At 45.1% G+C, this 10829-nt stretch overlaps 1 protein-coding gene across 1 annotated transcript; it reads right to left on the reverse strand.

Annotated features, from left to right (window-relative positions):
• Positions 1 to 1368: 1368 nt before the first annotated feature.
• LOC118080051 (fibroleukin) lies at positions 1369 to 9598 on the reverse strand. Its single transcript, XM_035104983.3, has 4 exons — positions 8821 to 9598; positions 5684 to 5728; positions 4339 to 4460; positions 1369 to 3044 (listed from the first exon to the last, which is right to left on the reverse strand). The coding sequence occupies exons 1-4, from the start codon at positions 9596 to 9598 to the stop codon at positions 2451 to 2453; spliced, it is 1539 nt and encodes a 512-aa protein (XP_034960874.3). The 3' UTR covers positions 1369 to 2450.
• Positions 9599 to 10829: the final 1231 nt, after the last annotated feature.

The following is a 10829-nucleotide window of genomic DNA, read 5'->3' on the forward strand; positions in this document are numbered from 1 at the left end:
GGAGAGTGCATTTCCCAGGTAAATTATTTCTGAGGTCCCCCCCCCCCTCATTGTGCCTTGAACAGCTTCAGTTTATATTTCATTTTTTTAATATAGCATGAAAGTTGCTGCGGGTGAACAAAAATTCCTAAGATTTCTCTTGCCGTTGCACACAACATAGATAAAATCACAGGACAGAAGTGGGGGACCTTCTTGTCACTGTAATGTATCTGTTCATGAAAAGTGTGTTATGAGAGGAATGAGCCTTATGTGAAGAGCCAGTTCCCCCTTGAAGGAGTATCCATTGTTAGACTATAAATACCTTGTGATTTGGTTTGACCTAGTTTACGCACCAGATGGCGCCAAGCTCACTGGAAAGCAAGAAGTCAGTATTCTGTTCACTTCTTAATATAAGAAGGTAACTTCCACTGATATTTTTAATGCATGTAGGTAAACATATGTTTATCTTGTAGTGTTGATTCCCCCCCACCCACATATATTCATACCATGCAATCATGTACACTAACTCCTCTTCATACATAGAGATGTAAAATTTCCAGAAATTTTGAAGCTCGGAAAAACCCCCGGTTTTTTTCGGGGTGTGTGTGTAAATTTTCGGAAAAATTGAAAAAAATGCTACATTAGCACTTCTTTTTTCTTTTCCAGATTGAAAGTCATTCTGTTACTTTAGAAAGATAAAGTATAACTGTGGATAATTTAAATGGGCATAAAATTATCACAACTAGCATATTAAAAATATAGTGTATCCAAACAGGAACTGAAATTTAACTTGTCATTCATCACTGTTTGCTATGCAACATGCTTACTCCACCTCCCATGTTTTGCCCACGAGACCTTATGTATTTCCTCACACTGGTGTGTGTGGTCTGTTAACTACTTTAGCTACTACTATATACTTAAATAAGTTTATTTCACTTTTTAAAGACTTTTACAGCATTTAATGTTTAAAATATTTTCATTTCTTTTTTTTCTTTCATAACATTTCTCTGATTGCCACAACAACACATTATACTTTAAGGCCCTTTTTGTTGCTCTATATTTTCTTCCAGTGCTTTGAGGCCTAGTGAAAATGAACAGAACAGGCACCCTAAACCATTAACTGCCCCCGAAGGGACAGGTATAGTAATGATATTTGAACCACCTGATGTCTCCAATTTGTTTAACTCCAGCCAATTCTATAGCTGTTGACATTTTGATAGTGGGAGGAGTTAGAAGCCGGAGTCTTAACCGAGGAAATAGAATGAAGCAAATCTGGTTCTCATGTGCTTGCAGGTAATCGAAGAAACTGCTCCTACTAGTTAACACACACACACCCCGACATTGTACCTCTCTGGATTACTTACAAATGCAAATATTTTTAATAAAGGCACTTGGGTGGGCTATCAATAACACTATTTCATGACTTTAGAAGCATGTCTAAAGCAGTGGTTCCCAAATTGGCTTGGACCACAATAGTGTGTGCCGCTGAAGAACCACAATGTGCCTTGAAGACATTCTGTTGGAGGCAACCACTCCTGCATTTCTTTTAGAGTGGGGAGGCCTTGGACGTCACTCATTCCCTAGCCTGCTCCATATATGGGTCAGGATACCACCCCAAAGGAGTAAGGATGCATTCCCTGTTGCTGCAGCCCAAACTACAGCTCAGGCGCTTCTCTTTGCACAAAGGTTACTGAGTACCTGCTTGGCCTGGATCTGACAACCTTGGGCAGAAAATACAAGAGCAACTGCTTGCCAGTGCTCAGGAAAAGCATATTAATCTTCTGGAAGTCACTATATAATTCAGAATGCTGCTTCTGATTTCCTGCAATTTAGCACATCCCCATTCACTTCTGGGTAAGTGAAATGAAGTGAAATGGAGCATCGGAAAGGTCCAGATAATTCAACAAGGCTTTCAGTCCTTTCTGTAGAAATCTGAATGAGGGGTTGAGCTGAAGTAGAATACTTTGGATACATTATTAAGACCCTTTATATGATTCCTCTCCAGATAACTTGCTTACGTGCCCACCGTAAGCCTAAAGAGCAAGCCATGAAACAGGGTGAGGCAAATGTGATGTGTGTCCAAGCTGCAAATGGAAGTTTGTAGCCACTTGCAAGTTCCCTTGCGGATGTGTTCTGACCCAAACATGAATTTCACTGTGGAGTATGGAAGAATGGCGGATATAACTCAATACTGCCCAGGATCATGAGATGGGAAAGGAAGGGCAGTTGAATGTAGAATTGGGCATTTGTGATTGTTACAAGAGCTGTGGGCAACTTGGTGACTCTGCTCCTATTTATCCTTTGTTTTCAATGTATTAAGATTCTCCACCACAAAGTAGGACTTTGTCCTGTTTTGAACTTGCTTTTCCCAAGTCAAATCTCAGTAGCAGGTTATTTTCTTTTAACTTATCTCTGTAAAGTCTCCCTGCCGCAAATCCACATGCACCAGGCGTTCTGGTTGTAGGCTCCTCTTAAAAGCCGACGGGCCTTGTTTTCATCTCTGCTTTCTTGAAGGAGTACTTCTGATTGGTCCTTTTGTCAACCAGAATGTACCATGTTCCCCAGTAGATGCCGCTGGTCACCCCCGTGTAGCGTCCGTGGTGGTACTTCCCATTGAGGTTGGCTGCCAGGCAGGAGTCGAACCACCAGCCGGCCCCATAGTACGCACCGCAGTTGCCCATGGGGTAGTTGTCGTTGTCGCTGTCCCAAGTTGTGAAGCACTTGTGATCGTGGTTGTAGTTGCGGCTGTAGCTCAGGGCGTTGCCCGCACTGCCTTGATACTCCCGGGCTGTCAGGCGGTACTTGTGGGCCTCGCTGGCCACTTTGAATTTGCGGTAAACAGCATGGCGCTTGACGCCATGCCAATCCTCCAGCTCTATGCGCACGACATGTTGGCCCAGGCGGGTTAAGCTGTGGAGGTGCTCATTGCCCAGCCAGTGCTCCCCTTGCAGGCTCCCAAATCCCTGCCTGTACTCCTGCCAAGTGCGGTTGAAATCCACAGAGCCATCCTGCCGGCGCTGGAACACGGTCCACCCGCCACCATCCGTGACCATGTCGCAGTACGCCTGGCAATACACAAGGCGAAGGTTAATCGGCAGAAGCAATGGAGCGCCTGAAAAAGAGCCCTTGTCACAGCCTGATTCCATGGGCTTGGAGCATCATGCTCCCCAAAGAAATTTTCCACTCTGCAGGCAACAACAAGTGCTTTAAACAGGTTTAATGGTCTTTGGCTGCTCTGAACTATTTTCGTCAGTGGGGAACAGGGCTAAGGAGCTCCAGAAGTGAATTAGTAAGTGGCAGAAACTCACCGCCTGCCTGTTCATGCGCCATTTTGGAAATTTTATTTTCAGTAAGTTAGATTTAATTACTTTTGATTCTGTGGTGTCTGTTCTGTGCAGCATTAGTGCAGGGGTGTCCCGTCTGGGAATGTATTTATTTTACTAATTAACTGAATAGTGGATGTTCCCGTTTTAAGAACCACACACTTAGCGTTATGTTTTTGAATCTTCGGTGGCTGCACTTACTCTTTCTTGCCATGGGGAACATATGTAACCAGTTTTGTTTTTGTTTTTTAAAGGCTCTCCATTTTTCTTGATAGGGGACTTTGCAAAGTCTAGGTTTAAAAGGACCTTGGGGGCACACTGCTCACAGGGAGAGAAGCCATAAGTGCAATGTTAAAAGATAATTCTCACCTACTACAGTGGTACATTGGTTCTCGAATGTCTCCGTTGACAAATGCCGAAAACCCAGAAGTAAATGCTTCCGTTTTCAAACGTGCCTCAGAAGTCGAATGGCTTCCTCTGCGTATTTTTAATTTTTCTCAATTGAATTGAGGCTTCCATATTGAGTTTTCGGTTCTTGAACATTTTGGAACTTGAACGGTCTTCTGGAATGGATTTCGTTCGAGAACCGGGGTACCACTGTACCACCTTTTCAATATATTCTGATGGGCAGGTGTATGAAGATTCTAATCTGCATCAATGATGGCAAGGGGGAAAATTTACTCCAGATGCATTAATGCAAAGTAAAAGCTTTATGATCTTAATAAGGGAAGCAATCTACAGTGAGTGAGTGGGACTTACTCTTAAGTAAGAATACACAGGATCTCATAGCAGATTATCATTTACAATGGCAATGCAGAGGAGGGTGAATTTAGAATGCCCACTTTAGGAGCACATCAATGCAAATTTTATGTATGGATACAACTTTTACACATACAGTACCACTGGAGCAAGGAGTTGAATTTGAATTGCAATTGTACTACCTTTGGCCAAATGGGGACCCACTTGGCTGCATGCACATCTTATTTACTCCATTAGGTAAACCTACCTACCTTACCTCAAAACCTACCTACCTTACCTCAAAATGTTGACGGAGGGGAATGGGTTGGATGGTGTATATCCCGTTGTCTCGGATGCCCTGTTTATGGATCTCTGCACAATCCCGAGGATACGTGTGCTCAGATTTTTCAGAAGGTTCCACTGAAAGTACATAGGAACATAAAAAGCTGCCTTAGACGGAATTGGGCCATAGGTCCGTCTGGAAGGCATAGAAAGGTGTAATAAACCACAGGGGCTTGGCAATGAAACAACAGGTCCTGGACATATGAACTGTCTTGATATGGCACCTAGAAACTGTTACGCGTAGGGCGAGCAGGATTGCACCTCCAGAGCAATCTTGGGGCACTGCTACCTGCTTCAACATGCTATTGGATAGAGCAATCAAGGGAGGTCTTCCCAAAGAGTTAAGAAATTATCATGTGGTTCTAGCCAATGTGTATTGGGCTTCACACACTCAGACTGCCTTCAAACATAATGTACAATAGGTGGGTTCTAGGCAGAGGTGGGGAATTGCTTGCACACCTGGAGATCCATGTGTGTAAGGCATCATTTTCCTCCTGTGACGACCAATTTGAAGTGCGAATCCATTTCCTGCCTTCCCCCAAAGCCCATATTTTCTCTTCCTTGTTTTGGCTTCATTTTAAATTGTAACCTTCTGCACTAAAGCACCATGTACATATTGATGGTGTTATATAAAAAACGCACCATCTTAAGGAATGAGAGACATTGTAGATTTAATTAATCTTCAGCTGTTGTGGTCTAGCATAGTTTAATTCGGGCTACAAGTTGTTTATGTTTATGCTGCCTCTGTTGCAAAGAATTTTTTTTTAAAAAAATCTGTCTTTGTTGTTAACTTGAATATTAAAAATTTATTATTATATATTTTATTTGTTTGTAAGCCACTCAGGGAATGCTTATTGAGTGGCTACAAAAATACTAAAGGCACCGGAGGCAGCGAGGAATATCCAAAGGCTCTTTTGCCTTATCCCAGTAGGGTGCAAGTGAGGGCATCCTTTTGCCTCCCCCCCCTTAAAAAAGGTCAGTTTATTTTTTTAAAATTGTATTTCTCTCTCAATAAATGGGATCAATCTTCACCAACTCTTGGGCTGGAGTAAATTTATTCTAAGTTTTGGGGTGTATCTAGGGTGCCAGGAAGGATTCACATCTTTCGGACCTAAGCCTTGCTGTCACACTCCTTTGGGGTACACACTGCTCTGACACCCCCCTTTGTGGCCCTACTGATGATGCAGTCCCAACATCATCAGGGTCACAAGACTATGGACCATGATAGAGAGAGGGGACCTGGTCTCCCTCTCAGATTTCATATGATTGTAGTCTAAGTTACAGAATAGATTTATACTAACCTGTAAGTGCTGGTGTCTCCTCAATTTTGTGCTCTTTCCCTATATCTGGGAGATAATTTGGAGTCTGTGAGATTACTGCAAAGCTCTTGGGAAAAGCCACTGCCCACTCTATTCTCAATAGTCTGTGACTGAGCTGCTTTAGTGCAGTGTTATTATACAGATTTGCTAAGTGTTTGGATAACTTCCCCCCAGGCATTAAGGGGGCTTCCACACAAGTGGAACATTCAGATCCATTTTTCCCCCTGCGAGTGCCATTGGCGCATGGCCCCCTGCAACACACGCCATTCTTGTTTGTTTTTGTTTCTCTTAGGGTGCCTTCGGACTCCCACTACAGTGGAACCTCGGTTTACGAACACCTCGGTTTACGAATTTTCGGTTTACGAATGCCGCGGACCCATCTGGAACGGATTAATTCACTTTCCATTACTTTCAATGGGAAAGTTCGCTTCAGTTTATGAATGTTTCAGTTTATGAACAGACTTCCGGAACCAATTGTGTTCATAAACCGAGGTACCACTGTATTTTGTGGGATGGATTCAAGCACATACCAGAACCTGAGGTTTGCACAGTTAAGGTAAACTAAAGGGCTCTGTCGCCTTAGGGCAACAAATCCGCTTCAAAAAAAGAAAGAAAAGAACCAGACTTCTAGCAGTTTGAAAAGTGGCAGGGAAGTGCATTGAAAAATATGAGGTGAACAAACGCCTAACAGGAAACACCCCACAAACAAATCAAGATGAATGCAGGTCCAATGCTCATAAATGTCATAGATAACCACTCCACAAACCATGTTCAATAAAGACCTGGATATGAGACAGGGATGGGGAACCTGTGGCTTTCTTGGACTCCAACTTCCATCAGCCCCAGCCACCTTGGCCAATGCCCAGGAATGGTGAGAGTTAAAGTCCAATAACACCTGGAGGCCTACAGTAGTTTAAAATGGAAAACATTGAAAAACATGTTTGTGCATTTCACATCTGAGGACCCAAATGTAAGCCCTAGGCATCTAAGGCTGGGAAGTGGATATTTTCTGTCATCAGCAGCCTTCCCTAAGATTTCATCAGGTCTCCTCCCCTGCCACTAGAAAGATCTAGGAGCTACAGAGTTTCCTGTGTGCGGGCAACGAAATGCCTTGATTTCACAGCATCTGGTGCTACCCGCCAGCTCTGCTTTTTTGACTCTGCTTCTGACAGCAAAATAACTTGGGCAGGCATTGTGCTGTCTGCTCCCATAACAGCGTCTTTGCATCGCTGTCCCTCTTGTTCTTCTCTTGCTCTGGCATAATCAGGGAGGATGTGGAGTGGGAGAGGGAACTATCTGAAGGAAATGCTGAACAGTGGGGGGATTGTGTCCAACAGAAAGAATTGCATCATCGGTCAGCCTGATAGCCATAAATGTCAGCCGCAAACTCTTCAAGCATATTGCTCATCAATACAGCATCCATCTGTCCGGAAATTCCTACCGGGACATGGACTGTTGAGATGTCAGAAAATCAAAAGAGAAAACGAGTGGAGCATCTCAAGCAGAAGAAGTGGGGAGGGGGAAGGAAATAATGAAAAATGGTGGAGGAAAAAGCCAGGCAGAGACGGAATGAGGACTCTGAGGTTTTGAAGGCTTTGCCTGTCTTCGTTGAACCAAAGTGGGAGACAAGACACATTCACAGGACCACTTGAGTGAATGGCGACTTTGATTCAGCAGTGTGGAGCTGGTTAGGTGACTGCTTTGGTGCAAAGCAAGCACTGGAATGTTCTCCATGGTTTATTCTGGCCAAGATGTAGGTTCATGACAATGCCAAGCTCAGCTCACTGGGTAGGTTTGCTAAGTTGGCCTTGTGAGACTTCAGCATGGGCTTAAATAGGAATATGACCTAGGGTGGAACAAAGGACCCATAGGAAAACACCCTGGAAGCAAAATAAATTAAAACAATTCTTTAAAAAGATAGTTTAAAAGACTCTTCTTAAAAACCTAAAAACTCCCTTAGAATCTTTTGAAGAATTCTTTTGAAGAATCAAGTCTTCAAAAAAGTTATATGATCTAAGAAAGTCTGTAAAAGAATCCTTCCAAAAGAATTTAAAAATTACAATGTAGCACCTTAGAGACCAACTGAGTAGTTTTAGGTGTAAGCTTTCATGTGTGTGCATGGTTTTTAAGAAGAATCTTTTTAACTATCTTTTTAAAGAATTGTTTTAATTTATTTTGACTATGGCAGACCAACACAGCTACCTACTTGAACCCTGGAAGCAAATCAAGATGAAGGAAGAATAAATGTTCATTGTCATAATAACCGCCTCCTAAACAGAATAAGCATTCAGAATGAATGCTCAGTAAAGACCCGACATGGTCTGACTCTAACCACATCGTAAGATTTGCGCAAGGAACCCTGTCCTGTCTCTTTTTGTCTACCTCAACTCCAAGTGCAGCGTAACCAAAGCAAGGCAAGAGGGCTGCCTTGATGGGGCATGGCCTCCTTCCCTCCCTGCTCAGCACTCCAAGCTCTGTGTAGGGGGCTGTATCCCACCAGACTGCTGTGAACTATTTACAAAGCTTTATTTAGAACTTCATAGAATTGTAGAGTTGGAAGGGACCACAAGGATCATCTAGTCCAACCCCCTGAAATGCAGGAATCTTTTGCCCAATGTGGTGCTCGAACCCACGACCCTGAGATTAAGAGTCTCATGCTCTACTGACTGAGCTATCCCTCCTTTCTCCCAACAAAAAATAGTAAAAACGCAATACATCAACACACTAAAAACTTCAGATGTCTTTTAAAAACCACACGGCTGTTTATATGTTTGACATCTGCTGGAAGGGCGTTCCACAGGGTGGGCACCACTACTGAAAAGGCCCTCTGCCTGGTTCCCTGTAACCTCACCTCTCACAACGAGGGAACTACCAGAAGGCCCTCGGAGCTGGACCTCAGTGTCAGGACGGGACGATGGGCATACATAGGATTCCCAGGAGTTCTCCCCTCCAGGCACTTGCCAGACAGATCTGTTTAGCTTCAGTGAGGCTGCTGCACCATGAGCCTTCAGATCATACCCCACCCCAACCTGGACTTTGTTGTTTGTGATGAGAGAGAAGAATCTCTCCCTTTACAGTCAGGCAGAATGGGAAGTGGATAACCCCCTCTCTGTACTCACCAAGAATGGATGCCTTCAGGACTGATTCGCTGCAAGGCAGCTTGCAGCCAGAGAGGATGCCCAGCAGCAGGGCCACCAAAGAGCTGAGCTGCTCCTCTAAGCGGTGCAGATTATGCCGGCTCTCCTCCTGCAACTTCTGTAGGCCCGATGCCATGGAAACCACTCTGGTTTCCACCAAGCTGAGTCGGTCCATCAGGGTCCTGGTCCTGGAAGAGCTTTGTTTGTTGAGCTCTCCAGCGTGCTTCAGGATCTGCTTGAACTCCATCTGCTGCTCGCCAGCAGGGACATCTTGCACCTCCTCAGGTGCTGCCGGCTCCTCAGGCCCCAGGACGTGGAGCCTGCAGCTCCCCAACCCATCGCAGCCGCCTTCTGGAGAAGTGAGAGGCATGGCCACCAGGGACCCTGCGCATGCTGGGTTGTCATCTCTTGGGCTGCACTCGGGGCTGTCTGAGTTCAGGCTTCCTGACTCCCGCAGAACGATAAAGAGGAAGCCCAGGCAACAAAAGCACTTGCTGAAGCAGGGAAAGAGTTTCATTTCTTTCCTTAATGCCTCCAGAGGGGGTGGGAAAGGCACACGCGACATGCAAGAAGGCACAGGCTGGAAGCTACTGCAACAGGGCTTCTTTTGTCTCCGCAGGCGAGCTGCCTCTTTCGGCCGGGAAGGCCACTCCCAGGCTAGGTCGGGGCAAACTGCCTCGCCGAAGAAAAAGTGTGGAGATTGGGGAGCCGCGAGGGAAAGGAGGAGGGAAAGGAGAGCGGCACACAGATAAAGGAGCATTTGAGACTGTCCAGCAGATTAGCATGTCATGGGCAATTAAAGCTAGGCCCCTTGTGGGAGGCAGCGATTAGCGTCCGGCTCGAGTGAGCTTTGCTCTCGAGCAAGAGGGTTTTGACTTGAAAGGCCTGTAATTTGCCTTGACATTAAAGGCACGAGGAAATCGCCCAAATGCTAGCAAGGGAGCTGAGTGAAAGGAGCCGTAATCTCTCGCAGTGCTTGCTGGCCTTTGGCACAGCGTGGCCACCCACCCACCGCCCATTAAGCAACAGGCCTCTTCACGCTCCAAGGCCAGAAGGCCTCGTGCACAAGCCCTCCCATGCCAGACTTGACAGGCTCACTTCATCACTCCCCAGCTTTCCACAGTTGCACCAATCGACTCTCCCTCCTTTGGGAGTAGCCTTGACATCAGATCTCTAAGGCCTCAGATCTTTAGAGCGCTTTGATACCACTTTAAACAGTCATGGATTTTCTCCAAAGAACTTTGGGTGCTGTGGTTTGTTAAAGTGTAAAGACCCCACTCGGTCTCCACCCTCATCATTCAGCCCCATCACTGAGGTCCTGCTCCGAGGGCCTTCTGGCAGTTTCCTCATTGCGAGAAGCGATGTTGCAGGGAAGCAGGCAGAGGGCCTTCTCGGTAGTGGCACCCTCTCTGTGGAACACCCTTCAGATGTCAATGAGATAAACAATCATATGAATTTTTGCAGACATCTGAAGGCAGCCCTGTTCTGGAAAGCTTTTACTGTTTGGTATTTTGTTATGTTCCATTATCTTTTGTTGGATAAACCCAGCCAGATGTGTGGGGTACAAAAAATAAAAACCATCATGATTCTCACCATTGTGCAGGGGTTCTGGGAAGCGGTTCCAAGCAACCTATCTCCAAAAAAGTAAGCTACTGCTTTCTTACACCCCCCCCCCATATAGTCCACTCTTGGAAGTTACAAAGCAATGAGCAGCCCCTCTTCTTGCTTGATGTCTGTTATCACCTCCCCTTAAGTGGATGACTATGAATCTGAGGACACTAAAACAAAGGTAGGGTACTGTTTCTCATTTAAATTAGGTTATACCGGTAGTACATCTCTACATAGAAGAAAGCACCATTCAGTGGAGCTTATCCCCAGGTAAGAGGTTATATAGGATAACAGCTTTAAAACTCTGAAGGTGTCTAAAAGAATTAAGCAAATGACTGGTCCCACCCCACTCTTCAAAAACGGAGCAGGAGGAGCATGCCAGG

The sequence above is a fragment of the Zootoca vivipara genome, chromosome 2 (genome assembly GCF_965207765.1).
Source record: "Zootoca vivipara chromosome 2, rZooViv2.hap1.1, whole genome shotgun sequence".
NCBI classification, from domain to species: Eukaryota; Metazoa; Chordata; class Lepidosauria; order Squamata; family Lacertidae; genus Zootoca; species Zootoca vivipara.